The sequence below is a fragment of the Schistocerca gregaria genome, chromosome 8 (genome assembly GCF_023897955.1).
Source record: "Schistocerca gregaria isolate iqSchGreg1 chromosome 8, iqSchGreg1.2, whole genome shotgun sequence".
NCBI classification, from domain to species: Eukaryota; Metazoa; Arthropoda; class Insecta; order Orthoptera; family Acrididae; genus Schistocerca; species Schistocerca gregaria.
Window position 1 is genome coordinate 125,134,742 of NC_064927.1, and position 23,287 is coordinate 125,158,028.

Here is a 23,287-nt window from a genome sequence, read left to right on the forward strand (position 1 = left end):
ACGTCAAGTATATATTTAAATGTCAGGAAGCCGTTTTCTGAAAGTACTTGTATGGAAGTGAAACATGGACGATAAATAGTTTGGACAAGAAGAGAATAGAAGCTTTTGAAATGTGCTGCTACAGAAGAATGCTGAAGATTAGATGGGTAGATCACATAACTAATGAGGAGGTATTGAATAGAATTGGGGAGAAGAGGAGTTTGTGGAACAACTTGACAAGAAGAAGGGAGCAGTTGGTAGAACATGTTCTGAGGCATCAAGAGATCACAAATGTAGCATTGGAGGGCAGCGTGGGGGGTAAAAATCATAGAGGGAGACCAAGAGATGAATACACTAAGCAGATTCAGAAGGATGTAGGTTGCAGTAAGTACTTGGAGATGAAGCAGCTTGCACAGGATATGGTAGCATGGAGAGCTGCATCAAACCAGTCTCATGACTGAAGACCACAACAACAACAACAACAACAACAACAACAAAGACATTGTCTACAAGGTCATTAATATACAGCATGGACATCAAGGGACCCTACACACCTCCCTGTGTCACACCTGAAGATACTTCTACATCTCATGATGACTCTTCATCCAGGACAACATACTGCGTCCTCCCTACCAAAATGTCCTCAGTCCAGTCACAAATTTCACTTGATATCCTGTATGATCATATGTTTAGCAATAAGCGTAGGTGTGGTACTAAGTCAAATGTTTTTTGGAACTCAAGGATTACTGCCTCTACCTGACTGTCTTGATGCAAAGTTTTCAGTATGTCATGCGAGAAAAGTGCTAGGAATTGAAACCTCCGTACATGCATACTTTAGGATCTGAGAGAGCAAACAAAAAACAGATAAAAGAAACACTGCTGTTCAAACACACAGTTTTCCTTTCCCACTTAATTTATCCTTATTCGTCTTACTCACAAGCATCTCTTGTCGACGGCTTCCGAATGGTGTGTTGGGATGTTTACAAATATCCTGAAACACTACAGAGCGAACATACCCAAGCTTTATGCCCTATCGCGATGTAGTATACAGCTTTTGTGTTTCCTTTGTCGACTGTTTTGATCATTTCATTACAGCAACGAACATGAATCTGTTTTCGGGCTCTGGTCAAATTGTGCTGAATCTATCTGAAAAACATCTTCTCACATCAAAATTGAATATTCTCCAGTTTGTGGTATTCCCAAAGAGGTCTCTATCCCATGACCATAATCTTCAATCAAGTTGCACACTGATTCTTTTTTGGAAGAACATCCAATTTTGGTGTCTTCACAAATTTATCACAGAAGCAGGACCTCTACAAAATTATGCAACTGTTGTAAACTATCTTTTTGTGAAGGTGACTCACTAAAAAAAAAAATGAATGGCGTGACTCAAGGTTGTGTCTCTTGCCCCCTCCCTCCCTCCACACCCACACCAGTTAGGCCTTCATGAAAATCATGATTTAATGTAAACTATCATTTCCATTTTATGTCAATACTGCTGAATGCTCACTGTAAGCAAACTACTTGCGTATTTTCTGGGCTGCCAGTGTTTTCACAATAACAAGGGACATATTTTAAAACTCTAGAAATGTCACAGCTCAACACTACCATCTAGTTGTCAACTGTAAAAACTTAAAAGGTGACCCTTGTATTGTTATAATGTATATCGTTTTCAACTTCTGATTTTAGCAGCTGAAATAACCTTGCAACTCTTAAAATTTGATTAATTCCCTACATCATAATTGGACTGTAACTTCATTTTTAAAATAAACTGTGGGTTTCTTACTCTATTTCACTATGCTCTTTAAATTTTACCTTGAACTTCAGCATATTGATTACTTGAATACCTTTTCTTGAACAGGCTGACCATACAGAAAATGAAGGGAAGTGGGCAAATGTGCCAGCAGCAGGATCTGTTGTCTCAAGTAAGGAAGCACAGTCTGCAACCAAGAGTGATGAATCACAGCCTCCAGCAAAGAAAATTAGAAAAGGTGGTTTTTTCATTGTTTCTAGTACTTGCAGCATACAGATTTTAAAACTTGTTAATGTCATTCTCAGCTGTCTGCTTGTTCAGTGCGATTCTGTTGGAATGTTTTTGGGTTAGTTTTCTTTTTAGGGCCGCAAGGCAAATACCAAAACAGTACTTCCAAAAGCAAATGCTGTTACCTTAATTATAGTGTGCAGTAATCTAGCAGAAATGATCTGAGAGCTATGCAGCAACCCTCCCTAACCACTTAACATTTGGCACTGAAACAACCCAAAGAAAACCTAATGCTCTGCCCTGTAATTTGTTAACTTGTTTTGATCTTGCTAATGATTATTTCCATTCTCTATACATATTTTGAAATCAGCATGTGAAGCAGTTAAAATGTTCATTACAAACTCTGTTGTGTTCCCTCAGCATATAAAACTAGAGTTCTGTTCACTGATGAGTAGTGTTTCATGTTTCTCCTCGACCCCCCCCCCCCCCATCCCCCTCGCCCCCATTCCCGCCCTTTCTTTCATATTCTCACGTGTTTTGTTTTTATGTGAATTCAGTGGTGATCATCCGAAAAAGAACTGTTCTTATGATAGCCAAAGTTCTGTAATACAGATGTAATACTTTGGAACTATGCACTGAATTTTACACGTACTCGTGGAGCCATGCTACTGACTTTTGATTATTGTGATTACGCACACACTTTTCATTGCTGCTGCAGTTAAATTTAAAAGCAATGAAACATACTGATAATGGCAAGAAATGTATTCAGTTATTAATGAGCCTGACAGAACAGCTCAACAGAAAAAGTTCTGTTACCGTATTTACTCAAATCTAAGCCGCACTTTCTTTTCGGTTTTCGTAGTCCAAAAATTCGCCTGCGGCTTAGAATCGAGTGCAAAGCAAGCGGAAGTTCTGAAAAATGTTGGTACGTGCTGCCACAACTAACTTCTGCCGTTGCATATATGTAGTGCTACACAGGCATGCTTTGTAGGCACAAAGAGAAATACTTGCGCCAAAACCTCTGCGTCAGTAAATAAATTTTAAAAAAAGTGGAAAACAAGCTTTTTTTCTCCGCCTCGAGTTTTGACCACTGCATTTTCATACATTATCCAACAAAGTAAATACAAATTCCGTATTGTTCATCTTCGAATGTAGCAGAATTTCAGTGTACTACGAAAATCCGACTGGCAAGACTGGGATGTTTGCCAATATGGCCAACTGTACGTTCTGAATTTTTTCCTACCTGTGAGAAGAGATGGTTGCTAATAGGAACCTGATGAAATTTGAATCACATACTGTATTCTCTTCACCATAAGAATAATACGACTATAAACATTTTACCATGTATTCTTTCATGTTTGTTGCTATCTCATTTAAATCCTGTCTGCCTAATAAACTACGAAACTAGAGTGAGACAACAGCAAACGTGGAAGAATATACGTATCGTGTGATGTTTATATTCGTATTATTCTTATGCGTAATAGTGATACAGTCAGAAATGAATCAAGACAACTGACTAGATTTTTAAATCTAAGGTGACTAATTCCTGTGCAGAATTTGATGTAATAAAGAAGCGGCCGCAAAGATTTTCAAACGGAGAAAAATTTTCGCCTAAGCCTCGTTCAGAACATGTTACGGGGCAGTAGCGCGCACAAAAGCAAGCCATGTCGCGATCCGCAACAGGCCGTAAACACGCACTAACAGAATGTGACAAACAATGCATGATAAAGTGCAGTAATGCATTTTCAGCTTAAGAGTGACGCAAACACCTATAACAAAGAAAACGGCACTTATCAGATCAAAGCAAAATAAGCAATCGACTCAAACCAGATGAAGCACGTGAAAAAGGGAGGGTACCCATATAAATACGGACGGAGTGCCTGACGCATAGCAATGGCTACGTGGTAAAGCTTAACTGCTAAGCTTACGGCTCGAACCAAACTGCTGTAGTTGTATCGTCATTATTCGTTCGACCTAAATTGTGTCTCATATTACAATGGAACAACTTTGTTTCGATTTGGAGGTGCGGCCTAAAACTTTTCTCTCCCCTTGAATTTCGAGTCTCAAATTTCAGGTGCGGCTTAGATTCGAGAATTTTTTTTTTCTTTTATTTCGCGTCTCATTAGGTGCGGCTTAGATTCGAGTTAATACGGTAAATTGGAGATCAATCTATGTCTGCTCTTGGTGATTACAGAAAGTAAGAAATCTTCTGTGAGAACTAATGAACCTATTCATGCCTGGATCCATCAGCTACATATTAGAGGTATGTGAATGTCGAGTCCTGTAATTATGTCCAAGGTGAAGATACTGTATGTGTAGACTTCTGATGAGAAGTCTGAATAGGTGTCTAATACTTGGGATTCAGCAGTTAAAATTCTCAGGAGAAAAGTCATAAGCTGGTGGTGGCATAGCAGCTATCCTATGTTATGAGTAATTCCAAGATATGATGGAAAATGGGATTATTCACATTGTTAACTGTCTGAGCAGATGAGACAGGCTAACATTTATTGAATGCCACCTGCTGGCATTGTGGGAACATGGCACAGTAAGGAAACTACATAAGCAAAGCAGGGTGAGTGGGTAACCATTCTATTGATATCATAGCCTGCAAATGGGGAAATCCACTGACAAGTGACTTTGACAGAGGGCAGATTGTTACAGCCCGACACCTGAGAATGAGGAGCCGAGAATGATGAAGTTGGTTAGCTGTTCACTTGCTACTGTGCTGCTCAAAATATGCACAGTGCCATGGATGCAGGCCAGTGAGGGCAGTATCATGTTACAGAGTCATGACAGCTGTAGGCTATGTAACACTAATTGCACCCATTTTATGCTTGACATCTTCCCTGATGATGATGGTATTTTTCAGTTCAACTACGGTCCTTGTCACAAGGCCAGAGGAGTGCCACAGTGGTTTGAGGAGTATTGTAGTGAATTACGTTGATGTCTTGGCTACCAAATTCACCTGGTATAAATCTAGTGGAACACATTTTGGGACACTATCATGTGCCGGCTCTGCACTCGCAAACTATTGACTGGCTCAGTTATGGTAACTGCATGACCTATATGTAGGAATCAGTTGCCACATATGCGCAGAAATCTATCAAGGACTTACCGAATCCATGCCACACAGAATCTTTGGTGTATTTCACTTGTAAGCCGCACCTACATGCATGGCAAGAACTCTGAAAGAAAAAAAAAAAAATTCTTCCAAAAGGCTCCCTTTGTTCTGCCAAAATCATCAAAGTGGAAATTTATCTAAAGTGGTGAGAGGGGGAGGGGGAGAATAATTGCAAAGTATCTCCTACCCAAATCGAGAGGCATGTTCGGAAATAAGTGTAATAGATTTTTATATTTTTTATAGAAAAACTTGGTGACTGTTTCTCCACACAATTGCCATTCCATTCAATGCATTTGGTGAACCATGGCACAAACTTCTGTAAGTCCTCCTCTAACAATATCTTTGTGTGGTGATGGTCTCCTCCTGAGGCAGAAATTTGACCCGAACACTGCACTTTCAGTCCCAAATCACTGAAGCCATGATTCTTTTGCATCAAAAATGTGCTTTTGAATCTCTGGCAAATGAGGGATCGGTGTGAGGCCCTGTGATGACTGTCTTTTTGCTTCAAGCATGTAATGAGCCACTAACGTTTCATCTGCAGTCACAATAGAGCTCAGAAAATCCTCCTCTTTCAGTTCAAGCTGCTCTAGAAACTCATGGGTGCTATGACCCAATTTTTCTTATGCTACTCTGTCAGCTGCTTTGGGACCCATCTTGTGCACAGTTTCCAGTATCCCAACACTTCTGTGAGTGTCTCGTGTAAGAGAGTGCTGGATTGATGTGGAAACATTGCAGAAATATCATCCAGTGTCAATCGGTGGTCTTCGCGGACAGTTTCCTCAATTTTTCAGACCAAGTAATCAGCCAAAATGGAATGTCTTCAACTCATCTGTTCATCATGAAAGTTTGTTCTGCCTCCACTAAACTTTCTACACCACTTAAACACGCTCACTCTGTTCATAACATCTTCGCCATAGCCATTCTGATTTGCAAAAAAATTTTAGCACCTGTTATTCATTCCACAAGTAGGAAGCAGATTGCAGCACTTGGTGGGATGTCTTAGTGACATCTTTGATGCAACTGGACACCACAACATGAGTTTACATGCTGCCATGTTCTTGGGATGCTCTCTCCACCACTCATTGTTGCTAACACTAAAAAATAAAAGAAAGGAGAGCCGATTATAGTCACAGTACACTTAAGTTCTGAACATGCCTCATACAAGTAAAATTCAAGCCATGGACCAAGGAGTTGTAGAAGACTTTAAACTATGTTTGCCTCTTAGTCTCAGTGACAATGTGCTTGTACAAGAATGTGCACGAGTCATAAACATTAAGCTCACTATGTTCGAGGCAACTGAAGATTGGAACACTGTTTGAGAAAACACACTAAAATCATCATAACAATAATTGATGAAGATGACTAAACTTAGGACTTGCATCAGTGAACAACCCTCTTTCAACTTTAATAAACAATATCCCTGAACTGGCAGACATTACTTAAAAAGGTGTTGTGGTTTACTTCCTCTTTTTAATTCTGTTCCTCTTAGCTTTTTATTACTTCAGATCCTCTGGAAGTTATATGTTACTAATTGCTTCTATAATCGGCAATACATATCTGATTAGTTTGGGAAAAAAGGAAAAGAAACTGTAATACTGTTTAATATGCTGTGCATATTTCAGTATTATAAGAATTATAATAAAGATGGCTTCAGTCAAAATGTGTAATAAGTTTGTCCATTTCCTACACAAATCCAAGCACAGGTGTCTGCAAGGTGGGGCAAGAGACAGGGATGTGCACCATGGTGGAATCTGGAACACAGAGTTTTTATTCATTACAGGACTCACGTGAACTTCTGGAAGTGAGTGGATAACCATCATTTGTCTGGGATACAGTAAATTTTTTTGTCTCATGTACAAAATTTACTTATTGTGGCATGACACATCTTGAAAATAACCAACTCATATAAACGCAAAAATTACAATTTTAAAGTCTTCCACCCCACTCCTTCCCCTGTATAATTTTCTGTGGATACTGGTGGTTCTAACACAAGAATCTGAAAGGCAACTATGTTGTTATAAAAACATTGTTCTCACATTAATCTCTGTGGCACAGTTCAGTGTAAATACACTGCACTTACACAAAATGTCACTAGCATTAACTTAACTGGAACTATTACCATTTCGAGGCCTGGATTGTCAACTATATACAATTAATGCTTAATGCCAACAAGCTTTGTAGTGATGGCTAGCAAATTTGTTGATAGTGAAGGAGTAATGCTTAATGCCAACAAGCTTTGTAGTGATGGCTAGCAAATTTGTTGATAGTGAAGGAGATTGACTAAGAGTCTGATGATGGCAAATGTGGTACAGATGAGTTAGTTCATTAACTAATTTTTTTGAAGTACATGAAACCAACTTTAAATTTGTTGAGCATGCTCTTCAGCCTCATTGAAAGGATTGTGATACCTATGTATTCATTTAAGATGTCGATATTTACAGTAATGATGTTTACAAGTTGGAGAGCCTTCACAGATGTAACAGATACATAGTGCTTAAACAATTATTTATTTGATATATCATATGATTTATCTTTCCCACAGAAAGTGAGTCAGAGGAACACAGTCATGGTGTTACTGTTCCACATGACCCGTCCAAGGATGACCGCACAGTATTTGTCAGTAACCTCGCATTTACTGAAACAGAAGATGCTGTGCGGAAATTATTTGAAGGTGTTGGCACAATTACAGACTTCCGTCTTGTCCGAGATTACAAAGGCCGTTCTAAAGGCTACTGTTACGTTGAGTTCAGCACGACAGTGAGTACCAGTCATTGAACCTCTGCTGCATTGTTTAAAATGTGCATTGATGATGAGAGTTGTATGCTCCAGAATTGGTTCAGGAGCTACATGCTATTTTTTGTTTATTAAAGACAAATTAAATAGTTGTTTAGTGATAAAAAACTGGAAATTTAAAAGTGTGTTCTTGCTTTCTTGCTTTAGTTTCTCCTTGTAACATGCACAATTGACCAGTTATTATTATAAAATTCTTTGTGTAAAATTAAGCATATTGATAAGTGGAGTTGAATTAGAAAGTATTACACTGCAACAATGTATGATGAATGCAGTTTTTTTAGTTTTCTTGCACTGTGTACCAGATAGAATTTTAAGAACATCACATCTATATAAAAATAATTGATTTTATCAATATTTTAGGCTGAAGCATCTGAAGCTTTGAAAAAGGACAGGACCCCATTGAATAATAGGCCTGTTTTTGTGTCAAAATGTGATCCTGATAAACACACACGCAAACCTGTCTTCAAGTACAATACTGGTCTTGAGAAGAATAAACTTTTTGTTAAAGGTTTGTATATTAATGCAATATTATTGATATAATACCATGCTCCCAACTCAGATCTGTAACTCCAGTTCACTTCATAATTTTCACATGTTTTAATTTCATAGCCGTTTTTTTGTCTTCTGTTATTTATTGGAGATTCCACAGTGTTTCAAAATTCTGTGTTTCTAGGACTAGCCTTCTCAACAACAAAAGAAGATTTAGAAGAAATTTACAAACAATATGGTGCACTGAAAGAAGTTCGCCTTGTTACATATAGGAATGGCCACTCTAAAGGACTCGCCTATGTAGAGTTTGAGGATCAGGTAATATTTTTGTGCTGTAAACTCTTTCATCACAACATTTGCTTTTTTATTTATCTACCACCCCCTCCCCCCCCCCCCCCCCCCCCCCCCCACACACACACACACAATAACTGGCAATATACAATATGTTTCAGTATCATGTGATGTCCCAAATGATTCGTTTTCTTTGTTTTAATAATTTGTGAGTGGTTCTGAAAAGTTACATCTTTCCCAAATATTTTCAATTATATGTATATGTAGTGGTTGTTTCTCTGCTGAAATAGAAGGTAACTATAATCTCTAAACAGAAAAAGCAGCATAGTGACTCACTGTATTTACTTTCGGGCTTAGTAGTGAATACACACTATTCATGGTACAATTCATAGTGCTGCTTACTCATGCAGTGAAACTTATTGTGTGCAGTTGCAAGAAAGCCTTCCTGTGAGATCTGTTGCAAATACTGTGCTCAGGTTTACTGTTGGATAAAATTCTCCCAAGTCCCACAATATTTCATCAAAATAACTGTTTGACATCATCATATGGTGGTGGTTGCTGTGTACATTGCTGCAAGATGCGACCTGTGATGCTCGTTTGACAGTGGTGGCAGAATTTATCACACTATGAACACAGCAACAGCCTCCACCTGAAGATGTCATATAGTTATTTTGATGAAATATTGTAGGAGTTCCACTATGTCTTCCACTGGAAAATCCAAGATGTGTGTTTACAAAGCCTAAGTTGTACCCATTGTTAGATAAAAGTTGTGAAACCAAGCCACATAAATATTCTGTATTATCATCACCAGTTTGCTGTAGAATTCTGAAGCACATTTTATACTTGAATATGATAGTTTGTATCTGGTAATCGAAACTGTTGTGTAAATTCCATTTCAGTATGTTTTATAGCAGAAACTGGATGTCAGAAGGAAGCAATGGGCTGGTGGATAGCTGGGTTGCTTCAACAAAGGTTAATGTGAAATGTATAGAAAAGTCATGCACCATGCCAAGGGAAACCCTTAAGATTCCATGGAAGAATTTTCCGAAGTCAGGTTTATAATCAACTATGAAAATACTTTATAAGTATGCTGTTCGAAGAGGGAAGAAATGTAAAGAGTGACAGCCATTTGATATAGGCCTATAGTCCATAGAAACAATGAATACAGTAGTGACTACAACAAAGTGGAACAACTGGTAACGATAACATTTATTAACACCAAAAGTACAAGCACTTGCAAACATTGATCGAAAGAGAGTAATCCAAAAGTAAGTCAAGTAGTAGATCCAAGATAGTCGTAGCACAGAGTACTAGAAGATGGTCATTCTGGAGCAGCTAACAAAGTGAAGCATGGATCTGTCTTTGGCATAAGTAAACTGCAGTATTCAAATGAGTGCCAAGTGGCGCTGTAGCATAAGCATGCGTATCAGTATTGCAGACTTGCTACAGGGGAGCAGGTGCTATTGCTAGCGGTTGATCTGGAATGGAGGCCGTGGCCAGTGGAAGACCTTGATGATGTAGTGTGGTGAGGTGAGAGGGAAATGATATGATGCTGTTTGTGCAGCCACTCATCAACTGTGTGTACTTCAAGTAGCGGCCAGTCGAGTGGCAGTAGCCACTGCTGGACGATTTGCTGCAGGAGAGAGGTTACTTGTTGGCAGCTGTAAAAACTATTAGACCTGTCACTCTGATAGGCCCCCATGAATGCAATGTCCGTGGTACTATCAGATGGTGGAGCCACCACCAGCTCCCTCCTTGCTGGTTATGAGCTGTAGGGTTGTAAGCGGCCCAGATATGGGTGGGCGCTGCGAAAATGGAGGTACAGGAGTTCTGAAAAGGGTGCCTGCTGTGCCACCAGTGCTAGTGACGCAATCTCCATGTCCTGGGACCCCACTGCGCCACAGATGGGTAGGAGTGTGGTAAAGCCTGGCACGGTTCCCGAGGTGGAGGTCCAATGTGCTGCTGCGCTCCATGTGATGATGGGGATGAGGGGGCTGCTGGGTGAGGGCAGTCAGGCCCCCTGCTGATGGCAACACCTGCCAAAGCTTGGAACATATTGTGTGTTAGACTCTAGGCTCAGAAGGCACGGACAGTACAGGGTGAGGAAACGAAAGGGGTGCCCGGATGGGTGAGGCTGGAGGTGAGGGAGAAAGGGTAGGAGAGGAATCATCCACCAATGAGGGGGTTGTAACTGCTGGAGGTGATGGTAGCTGCTCCTGCCTGACAGTCTACAAGTAGGCTGAGGTGTACACCATTTGCTGCATAAACATCTTGTGCCCTTGTTGTTGCCAGTTGGCTGCCGGTACCCAACTGTCCTGATGACCAAATGTATGTACCCAGACTGTGGTGCCTGAACAGAATTATGACACTGGTGGTGCTGGCTCCAGGTGCAGAGCTTGTGTCAGCAGGTGAAGCGTCATGCATTGTTGGTGGCCATGCAGAAGCTCTGCCAGGCTCGCATCACCTGTGAGTGTGGCTCTCTAAGAACTTAAAAACTGAGTTAAAGCATCTTCTGCCCAACAGCCACTGATGTACTTGAGCAGAGACTTAAAGGTGTGCACTAGATGTTCAACTTCACTTTTTGTTTATGGGTGAAAAGCTGGTTACACAGAATTTCATAAAGATGTGTGATAGAAACTGGGGACCATTGTACATCGCCAGAGTCTGGGGAAGGCTTTGTATAGAAAAGATTTTTGATAGGACATGACAGTACTGTCCCCTGCCATGGACCTGAGGCTGAGCATGTATGGTAAATGGAAATAGGCCTCAATCACAATGAGCCAGTTTGTTTCTACGGTGCAGATTTAGGCCATTGAGAGGAAGTCGTCTTGGGAGCTGCTTACTGTTTGATGTATTTGTTGCATGACTGGACCAACTGTTCTGTGTGTTTGGTGATTCCTGGCAAGTATACCTGACATCCTGATATTGCACCAGTGTTTTTGTTCTGGTCATTCCATCATGCATCCCCGCGCATGGAGAAACCGCAGAATGTCATTCCGTAATGAGAGGGGTATGAATATTCGTGGTGACGCATATTCCGTAGCCAGGAGCACAACGCCATCAATCAATTGCAACAATTTTTGTAGCTGAAAATGTTGATAAAGTGGATCCGCCTTTTTGACAGCTGCTCTGGCCACCCCAACAGAATGTTATGATTCACATGTTGTAAGATGGGTTCCGGACACATGGCTACTGTAATGAACTTGCTCGTAATGGGAAATGTGTCGTCTGTGAACTGTGCCTCCTCATCGAGGTAAAAACACAGGATCTCTTCTTTGTTGAATGATGGATTGCGGGTAATTGGTAGCCAAGAGAGGATGGACCGAGCAAGGTGGCACAGTGGTTAGCACACTGGACTTGCATTTGGGAGGATGACAGTTCAGTCCTGCGTCCGGCCATCCTGATTCAGGTTTTCTGTGATTTCCCTAAATCGTTCCAGGCAAATGGCATGATGGTTCCTTTGTAAGGGCATGGCCAACTTCCTTCTCCGTCCTTCCCTAATCCAAAGAGACTGATGACCTCGCAGTTTGGTCTCTTCCCCCAACCAACCCAAGAGAGGATATCTGCATTTTCATGTTTATCTGTGGTACAAAAATGGATTTCATAACTTTATCTACTAAAGCCAATTGCTGCAGTCTGTAAGCTGTTTTATCAGAGAGCCTTGATGAGGGGCAGAATAGGGAAAGGAGCAGCTTGCAGTCCATTATCAGATGCAACTTCACCCCATACATAAAGATGTGAAATTTCTTGAGTGTATTACAATGGCTAAGGCCTCATTTTCAATTTGGGAATAAGCCCTTTGAGCTGCAGTCAGTGTTTTGGAGGAGTAAGCTATTGCTTGCTCAGTCCCATCAGAGCACTGATGTGCAAGGACAGCCTCAATCCAGTAGTCCAAGACGTCAAGACGCCACTGCCAACTGTTTGCAAGGCTGACAAAGGTAGCTGAACATGGGTCTGATTGAAGGCAAGTTTCCAAAGTTTGAAAGGCAGTCTCACAATCCTATGTTCAATCAAATGGTATGCCATTTTTTTGTAGTTTTTTTAATGGATGAGCGATCTTGGAAACACTGGGGATGAACTTATTGTCATAAGAAACCATCCAATGAAAAGACAACAGTTTCTTGACATTCTTTGGCCGAGATAGTGCTGGTATTGATTCCACACTAGTGGTTGTCAATTTGACGCTTTCTTGCAAAATTACATTCAATTGATGGCTGAAAGAACTGAGATTTGCCAAGATTACACTGTAAACCTACACTGTGTAGCGTGTGTGGAACAGCAGATTCTGGAGATGCACCTCAGTGGAAGTTTCTGTTACTATGATGCCATCAAGATAATTGATACAACTTTGCATTAATTATCAAGAAATCATTGAAACATGGTGGCAGGACTTGCGATCTCGAATATAAGCACTTTATTTAAACAGGCTAAAAGGGGTGTTGACTACCGGGAGCTGCTGTGACTTTTCCAAATGGAAGCTACAGATAGGTTTTGCCCAAATCAGTTTCCCAGAAATATCTCTCATCAGCAAATTTGGCCATTATTTCATCTGGATGTGATATCAGATATGAATCAATATGGGTCTGTGCATTTACTGACGTTTTGAAGTCACCATATAATCACAATTTTCTGAATGCTTCTTGGTGAATGCCAGACTATATGTCTCCGGTGCAATAACATCCATTTGTGTTAGTCTCTTACATTCTTCTTTAACTTGGTCGCAGAAAGCTAGTGGGATAGGACACACTCTGCAAAAGTGAGAATGAGAGGAAGATTTGAGCACACACAACCAAGTTCAGGAGAGAAGATGTTAGCAGATCCCTTGCATAATAACTCTGAGTCCTGAAAAGATACTTCATATGATACTAAGTTACCGCTATCTGTGATCTTAAAACCAAATGACGTGAAGGTGTCAAGACCAAATGGGTTTTCTGCCTAACTGCCATTTTGTACCAGAAAAATTAATTGCTGAACGACACTTTTGAATGTGCTGTGAATTGACTGTTGATAGAAATGGTTTGCTTGTTGTAGTTTACTAAGTGTCGGAGTTGCTGGAGACAGGAGGTGTGTCATTTTCAAATACATTTTTGTTTTGATAAGTGAAGTGCCAGCACCAGTGCTTGCAATTCCACTGTTTGAGCATTGATATGCACCATGATAATTTTTTGGGTATGGAAGTGCTGGCAGTGCTCAAGTTTATGTCCGTAGGCTGTTCTTGAAGCTGACAAGAGTGAAGGGTGGAAGACTGATACACTACTGCAAAGTGTCTTGACTTACTGCACTTGTGGCAATTTGCCCAACATTAGGGACAGTCTTCCCAGGAATGTTTCTTAAAACATGCTGAGCAAGATGGAAGCAGGCAATGCTCTGACTGTTTCCTGTTGCAGCACTGCATGGGTGGCACCTGTTTATGGATGGGCTGCACTGCCGCTACTTCTGCATCATCCAAGTCTAATGATGCCTGAAACTGCCATCTGGCATGCCGGCAGCTTCAGTGGTTACCAATCTTTCTAATTGCTGGTCTGCTGCAAGCAAAACTTTGAAATCCTGCACAAGAGCTAGAACTTGTTCAAGTGATGGTCATCAAACTGTAAGCCTGATGTCTAACATCTTTATGTGGGGCAGGTTTTCCAGATAATGATGCCTCTTACTGTTATGTCAGCATATGATTCCTTATGTTCCAGAAATGATTAAATGACACTTTTGACTAAGGCCATTCAGTTCTGCAACCTACTTACTCCCTGTGCATTGATTAGTGTGTTATTTACTTTGATAGAATTGTACCTGAGATGCAGTCATATGTTCATGCTGGTGGTAGTATACGATTACTAAATTTCACATTTCCTCGAATGACAACTGAGAGGGTTCAGTGAGTGGGGTCAGTTTACATTAAAATCTACAAGTCTGTAGCTTGGTCCAAGATAAGACAAGAGATTTGATAGTGTTGGCATTATTTATCTGAAAAGCTTCAGGGTGCTGCTGGAGCCCCTCTAATTTATGATTCCCAGTCCTCCACTGATTCCTCGCATGGTGTGAACAGCAGCAGGTTGGCCGGCTGTAGATGCTGCTGCAATGCGCAACTACTGAAAAAAACCCTTCCCAATGTAGTGATGTTGATGTGTCTTGCTGAATTTATTCTATCTGTAACAGGTTTTCCAACGGGCATTGCAGCAGGCTCTGAAGTAAATTTTTTGCTGAAGGGATATCATCCATGATGCACTGATTCCAAACTGTGTAATTTCGTAGCACTGTTTCCTGATGGCACTATTTATTATCGTTCATATCTGCCTCTGTTGAATGTTCTGTTTGAAAAACAAAGTACACTACGCTCCATTGGTTTACTTATACTTAGTGTGAAGGTGCAATCTGTATTTACTTTGCTAGGAGAAGAAATACTTCTTAGCCAAGATCATAATAAAACACTGTATTGTGGGTGACCAGTTTCGGTACAACTATATTACCATCATCAGATCTTCGTACAGGTTATTATAAACACTTTGTGCCAGATGCCCACAAAATATTTCCATTAAATCTCCAATGCATGACATATGACATGAATGGTATGTTGGCACATCAAAAGTAAAAGTTAAAATTACTTTCTACACAAATCGCCACAACATTGCATCCATTCGATCACACATCATAACCTGTTGGTTCTTGTAGTGCCCTATTAGGAATGATGTGTGATCACATGGATGCAATATTGTGACAATTTGTGTACACAGTAATTTTAACTTGTACTTTTGGCATGACAACACATCATTCATGTCATATGTAGTGCATTTGGAAATTTAATGGAAAGATTTTGTCTGTATCTGGCACAAGATGTTGATAATAACCTATACACAATCTGATAATGGTAACATAGTTTTACCAAAATTGGTCATCCACAATACATTGTTTTATTGCAATCTTGACTAAGAAGTTTTTCTTCTCGTAAGACACGTAGTTTCCTCTTGCACCACTTGTGTAGCAATTACTATACAGTGAGGCAGCCCACAGTGATAACATTTATTAACACTAAAAGTACAAGCACTGAGAAATCTTGATCCAAAGACAGTAATCTACTGTATTTACTCGAATCTAAGCCGCACTTTTTTTCCAGTTTTTGTAATCCAAAAAACTGCCTGCGGCTTAGAATCGAGTGCGAAGCAAGCGGAAGTTCTGAAAAATGTTGGTAGGTGCTGCCACAACTAACTTCTGCCGTCGAATATATGTAGCGCTACACAGGCATGCTTTGTAGGCACAAAGAAAAATGCTGGCGCCAAAACATCTGCGTCAGTAAATAAATTTAAAAAAGGAATGGGGGAAGACAACCTTTTTTTCTATGCCCCGAGTTTCGACCACTGTATTTTCATACATTATCCAACGAAGTAAATACAAATTCCGTATTGTTCATCTTAAAATGTAGCAGAATTTCAATGTGCTACGAAAATCCGACTGGCAAGTCTGTTTGGGATGTTTGTCAATATGGCCAACTCTACGTTCTGAATTTTTTCCTACCTGTGCAAAGAGATGGTTGCTAATAGGAGCCTAATGAAATGTGAATCACATGCAGTATTCTCTTCACCATAAGAATAATACGACCATAAACATTTTGCCATGTATTCTTTCATGTTTGCTGGTATCTCTTTTAAATCCTGTCTGCCTAATAAACTACGAAACTAGAGTGAGACAACAGCAAACGCGGAAGAATATACGTATTGTAAACACTCACTATCAGAATGCGACAAAGAATGCATGACACACTACAGTAATGCATCTTCAGCTTAAAGTGATGTAAACACCTATAACAAAGAAAATGGCACTTATCAGATCAAAGGAAAATAAGCAATCGATTCAAACCAGACAAAGCACATGAAAAAGGAAGGGTACCCGTACAAATATGGACGGAGCGCCTGACGCTTAGCAATGGCTACCTGGTAAAGCTTAACTGCTAAGCTTACGACTCGAACCAAACTACGGTAGCTGTATCGTCATTCATTCGATCTAAATTGTGTCTCATATTACAATGGACCACCTTTGTTTCGATTTGGAGGTGCGGCCTAAAACTTTTCTCTCACCTTGAATTTCGAGTCTCAAATTTCAGGTGCGGCTTAGATTCGGGAAATTTGTTTTTCCTTTATTTCCAGTCTCATTTTTCAGGTGCTGCTTAGATTCGAGTGCAGCTTAGATTTGAGTAAATACGGTAAAACAAAGTTCAGTAGTTGACACAAGATAGTCATAGTGCAGAGGACAAGAATACAATCATTACAGAGCAGCTAATGTAGTGAAGCTTGGAGCTTTATGCAGAAGGTGGTATTGTGGGATGGAACATTTGTGTCTAGCTGGCAGAGAAATCCAGCTTGATGCAATTAAGAGAGGCTGATTACAGATTTTGAATAGTTGGAAAAAAAAGTTTATTTCAGAACTTATACTAATCACACATAGCTACATGCAGTTGAATTGACACCCTAACTGGAAGACAGAACATGTAGCATCTAATGATGATACAACAGTTATTGTACCATAACAGTTCTGCCATTGTATCTGCCAGAACCTTGAAAACAAGCTGATTGTCACAAACTGAATTGATTTGTACTTTGGAAATTGTGCTTCACAGATTGTTAAATAATAATTCCATTTGAACAAAGAAATAACATGAGTTTAATTTTGAGGTACACATTTAAACTGTAGAATTACATCATCATCCAAAAATAAGCAAATAAGTAAATGAAAGTAGTGACACATTTCCATAGCATTTCATTTAGGACATCAGATCTTTGACAATACACATTTGCAGTCATTGTTGCAATTATTTCTTGGTGTATTGAAAATATTCCTTTTATAATGTTGGACACACTGGAACAACACACTATGTTAAATACTTTTGGGTCATCATAAGTTGTACATGGACTCACCCTCAGGGAAAAATGTCCAGTGGTATCAAATCAGGTGAATGCACAGGCCATCTGTTAACGTTTTCACATCCCATCCAGCAAACAGGGAAGAGTTAAGTGAGGGCTTTGCTAGCCACAAGCAAGTAATGAGCCAGGCACACATCATGCTGGTTCCATATAAATCTGTATATTCCTAGTGGTGCTTCCTCTATTAAAGCAGGTAGCAGTTAGATAAAAAAAAAAAGGTTTCTTCAGTAAAGTATAGGTCAGTAATCCCACACAGAAAATTCACACGCCACTGCAGCTGATCTTCAGTAGCCTTATAAAGCATGTTTCTTATATTCAAATTTCCACCACTTGTAATGTTTGTTGATGCTCAGACCGTCTCAGTTAGTTTGGATTCTCAGTTGCCCTACAATGCATGTTTCTTAATATTCAAATTTCCACTGCTTGTAATGTTTGCTTCATCTTTAGAATTCTTTGAAGAAAGAATCTGTTGTTTTGAAATCACATCAGAAATTAATGACAGAATTCCATGCTTATTCTATAATTCCAGTGGTTAATCTTCTGATGAAGTGATACAAGATACAGGTGGAAGCTATTATGTGTAAAATGCAAACAACACTGGAAAAATGTATTCTGGAGTCAATGGCAATTTTTCAGGAGCTAACATATGGATTATGAGACACAGTTGCCGGAACATCTATTTCATTCACTCCTTTCATTGGAGGTTTGTCCCTTACCTTTTATATAACATTCCAGTGCCCTACATTTTTGCCTATTTGCTAATTTATTATTCTTTTTGTACATTGCCTGTCAAGGCACCTTTGTACACACAACTTGCTGTACTTTTAACATTCCTACTGCTTTCCCCATAAAGAAGCAGAATATATCATTCGTAGTAGTTTGCAAAAGACGTCATTTTTCCTAAGGCAAAACAGCGCTCAATATATGCAAACTACTCATAGAACATAGAAAACTAGATTGCATCTGTGCCACTTTTATACAGGTATTATGGTAGTTTAGCACTCTATTGCCTCCTTATACAACATATCATATTTCCTTGTTTGGTTATGAAATTGCGAACTTCTCATAAGCCAACAATCAGTTTGATGTTCAAACACATAAATCCTAAGTTCTACTGACGTGATGTTACTGTTCTTTTAAAATTTATGATTTGTTATTTTTATGTTAGTAGCAACTCAGAAATTGTCAATTAGTTTGTTTATGGTGAGTGATTAAAGGAACATTGTTGTGAAAAACTGGAAATTTCAAGTTTCTCTTGGGTGGTTCTTATAGAGGCTCTACTCAACAAAATCCCTTGAATTGCTTTGTTCAAATTTATCGCCTTCAGAAAAGACTGTTTACAATTGGTTTGAAGAATTTCATCGTGGTGGTGCAGCCATCAATGTCAAATTTCATGACGTCATGAATTTCGTAAACTTCAACCAAAATCTGTTCAAAAACATTCACATTGTAGGCAAAAAGACTGAAGAAAACTGGCATGTGACTTACTGTAAAATGGAGGTGCCCATAGGCACATCAAAGGCTCGTAACATTCTGTGTTGTGTGAACATTTAGCTGTAAAGAAGAATGTTTCCCATATATTTCACACAATTTGGCCAAAGCTTGGAAACAGGCTTGTGTCAGTTCTTATAAGAAATGCTCACCTGCACATATACCCAAGTGCATTAATGTGCCTCTTCCAGGATATAGGGAAGTGAACCTCCTGCAGCTTAAATCTGTCTCTTTTGTTAATGATGAGGACTGGTGAGCCGGCCAGCCTCAATGTGGTTTTTAGACAGTTTTCCCTCAACCAGTAAGGTAAATACTAGGCTGGTTCCACCATCTCACCTCATATTCGCAATATGCAAACATTTAGAAAACATTCTCACACTTGAACATGAGATTTACTCGGGACATGGAAGGACTGGATGCACAATTTCTGCCCCGGGGCAGAGTGGTGACATCAGGAAGGGCATCAGTCCACCAACTACCTTTAACAATGCTGCAACACAAATAATTACTTCCAAAACCATGTTTTTGTGATATCAACAGCAGAGTGGAAAATTGGTTTGAATGCCTGCAAAAGCATATAAATTTTAAAGGTGAATATTTTGAGCAACAATAAAACAAAGTACATTGTTTTTGTTAAAACTTAAAACGTGACCCTCATATTTTCACAAAATATCGTGAGGACATATATGTTCATCTGCATAAATACCACACAAGCATTACAGTGACAGAATTAGTGATTTGAATGTGTACCTAAGTGTACACCAGAATCATATATGAATAAAATGTCTAGGAAAAGAAATAACAATAGTAGCAGGCACTCTCCTACAGGTATTGTTTAGCGATTGTGAAAATGTAAATAAGACTCAGAGCTACTGCCTCCCCTTATTCAAATGTCTGATACCAGTTCACTTTTTTTTTTTTTTTGCAGGCTTCTGCAGCACGTGCCCTTCAGGCAACAGATACAATGACTGTTGCAGGTCATACTATCTCTGTGGCCTACAGTAGACCACCAGAGAAGAGAGACAAGGGTGCAGCCCCGACAGTAGCAGAACTAGTGGCACCTATTGCTTCTGAAGCTGTAAAGCCGTAAGTGATTAATTAACAGAAAGTATTCTTTATTCCAGTCTTTGATTGCGACAGTTACCAGTTTCAGTCAGTGATAATCATCTTTGTATCTGTAATCAAGCAGCTTAGTTTGAGTTTGTCTCCACCCCATCTTCTCAATCATATTTTATTTCAGTGTTTGATCCAGATCACAATTTTTATCACATACAATAATATATTTCCATCTAGGCCATCAACAGATTCAAGTTGAGCAAACTTTGATAAGCTAAGTGTACTTTTATGTACCATAGACAAGTGCACTTACCAATCTTCTTGGAAGTACACATAGCATTGACATTTTATTGAGCATAAAAGTTTTCATCATGACTGATGATAACCTAGTCCAAAACATGTTATTTTATGTAGTGTATTAAACGTAAAGTATTGTGTAGGTATTGTGTCAGGAAAGGGGATGGGGACAAAAAAGCTTTTTTCCCCCCAGCCCTCAAGGGTAGTGTTCTAGGATTCTGCAAGATGCAAGAAAAGGACATTGGGGATACTGGACTGTGATTCTGTGTCTGTTCTTGTGCCCCTGAATATGCATGAGAGTCTTGATAAATACATTGACCCAAAAAAAAAAAAAAAAAAAAAAAAAAAAAAAAAAAAAAAAAAAAAAAAACTGCGTCACCAAGAAGAAGTTGTGCAACATAAATAAAAGTTGTAAGGCATATTTCTACATTTGAAATATGCTCTATTAAAATTTTGCACCATTTGCGTAAGACTGGTACTAATAGCACCACTATGAGGATGCAAATCAGATTTTCTTAATATAGACACTGTGTAGGTCATGAGCATTAGTTACTTTTGAGATTAGGCATGGTGAGTTGCTGTTAGTCAAAAATACCTTTATGGCAACAAAGACACCATTATTAACACCTCACCGAGTTTGAACGAGTTCGTGTAACAGGGCTGTGAGAAGTTGGATGTTCCTTTTACGATAATGCAGAAGGCAGGAATGTAGCCACTGTACATGACTGCTGGCAGCTGTGGTCACGAGAATGTACAGTCGGAAGAAGACCAGGCCTTCAAACAACTACATGGCACTACCGAGAGGGAAGACCATTGTGTTTGGCGTATGGTTCTGGTGCATTGTACTGCATCTGCAGCAGCAATTTGAGCAGCAGATGGTACCACAGTGATGTAACACTGGCCACTTCAAATACAGCTCTGATCCAGATGCCCTGTAGCATGCATTCTGCCAACCCCAAACCATTGCCATTTGCAACTTCAGTGATGTCAAGTGAGAGCTCATTGGAGGGGAGGGTGGAGGTCCATTGTGTTTTCTGATGAAAGCTGTTTCTGCCTTGGTGCCACTGATCACTGTGTGCTGGTTAGGATGACGCCAGTTGAGCACCTGCAAATAACCTATATGTGTCTTGGACGAACTGGACCTACACCTGGAGTCATGGTCTAGGGTACGGTTTCATATATGGCAGCTGTACCAGCACCCTGATTGCAAATTTGTACGACAATTTTGTGATTTGACCTGTTGTGTTGCCATTTATGGACAGCAGTCCAAGGAGTGTTTTCCAACAGGATAGTACTGTCCACATACTGCTGCTGTAACCCAACATGCTCTACAAAGTGTTGACATGTTGCCTTGGCCTGCTTGATCACCAGATCGATCTCCAGTCAAGCACATACAGAACATGATTAGATGACTACTCCAGTGTCCTCCACGCACAACATTAACCATCCTTGTATTGTCCAGGTGTGACAGGCGTGTAACTCCATCCCACAAATTGACATCCGGCACCTAACGCATGCACATTTGTATGCTTGAATTCAACTTTCTGGCAGTTACACTGGTTATTAATGCACTAGCACTTCAAATTGCAGTGGCTTGCATGCTTGCGTTGAACTGTGGTCTTGCAATGTTAATCACTTACACATGTCACCAAGACATATGTATTCCGGAAATTTCATTACTCTACTTCTTTTATTCCACAGTGAATTTAAGACAAAAATCTAATAGAGTTTTAATGGACCCTGATGCGTTTTTCTCTTTAGAGTTGTTGTTTTTCATATTGAAAGTACTTGCATTTAGTTTTCATCTTTTGAGATTTGTGAACAGCATTGGCGCTTATATGGAGTGCCTCCTGAAATATGTGATTGAAAGAATGAAGTGGAATGAACAAGGAAATCAGTTGTAGGGAAGGCAGGCTGCAGATTTGCTGGCAGGATTATTGGAAAACACTCAAGTGAGATGGTGTAGTGGATAAGACACACATTTATGAGGAGTGGGACTCGAATCTTTATGAAGCCATCCAGATTTAAATTTTCTTAGGTTGTTCCAAACTGCTTGTATAAGCACAAGTCATCTGTTAGGAAAACAGAAGACAGTAGTGCAATCAATTCTAGAAAACTGCCCCGTTTGGATTTATGTGAAATACACCTGTCGGGAGATGTTGATGGAATTCAGAGACAGAAATGCAGTAGTATTGCAACAAATTGGTATAAAAGTGTTGCATAGATGTTAGCTTAAATGCAAATTTTTGGAATAAAAGTGACATTGTTCCTTTGAAATCCTGGTGGGGAATTTTAGGTAAACTCGGTAACTATTCTTCTGTGTCCATCGTATGTCTCACATGGGTATCACCAGATAAATTATCATGATATTTTCCTTCACTCAGTTTCTGAATGAAATAAGTTTGTTACGAAGTGCCCTCCATCACACACTTGTCTGTGACTTGGGGAATATATATGTACCTATGGCTAGGTAGCTGTTAGCTTTGTTAGCTGAAGATTGTATAACATAAAATGTTCAGAAGTAGGAATGTTGCAAACTGAATTATTTGACACTATGTTTCAGTCGTGGTCTCAGCATGAGGAAGATGGCAATGTTCCCAAGATCTGTACAGCTTTCTAAAGGGACAACTGCGGCTGCCTCAAGCTCAAGATCAAGCTCAACTTCTTCTTCCTCCTCTTCATCTGCTCCAGTCACAAACGGTGAAACTCAAAAGCCTATGACTAATGCAGATTTTAGGCAGTTCCTCTTATCGGGGAAAAAATCTTGAACAATTTGTTATTACACTCCCCTCAATTCTAGCAGATTAAACTTCTGCTACCATATAGCTATTCTATTTGTGTTTTAAGAAGATAGTATTAAACATTTGTTATTTTCATAAAACA

At 39.6% G+C, this 23,287-nt stretch overlaps 1 protein-coding gene across 1 annotated transcript in view; it reads left to right on the forward strand.

The window, feature by feature from the left end:
• The window catches only part of LOC126284348 (squamous cell carcinoma antigen recognized by T-cells 3), a 79,590-nt gene extending 56,305 nt beyond the window's left edge, over window positions 1-23,285 (forward strand). The window contains exons 11-16 of the mRNA XM_049983203.1: window positions 1,841-1,970; window positions 7,624-7,838; window positions 8,235-8,382; window positions 8,548-8,681; window positions 19,980-20,137; window positions 22,968-23,285. Of these exons, the coding sequence (XP_049839160.1) occupies window positions 1,841-1,970; window positions 7,624-7,838; window positions 8,235-8,382; window positions 8,548-8,681; window positions 19,980-20,137; window positions 22,968-23,172 (990 nt within the window). The 3' untranslated portion in view covers window positions 23,173-23,285. The remainder of the gene's footprint in view (window positions 1-1,840; window positions 1,971-7,623; window positions 7,839-8,234; window positions 8,383-8,547; window positions 8,682-19,979; window positions 20,138-22,967) is intronic.
• Window positions 23,286-23,287: the final 2 nt, after the last annotated feature.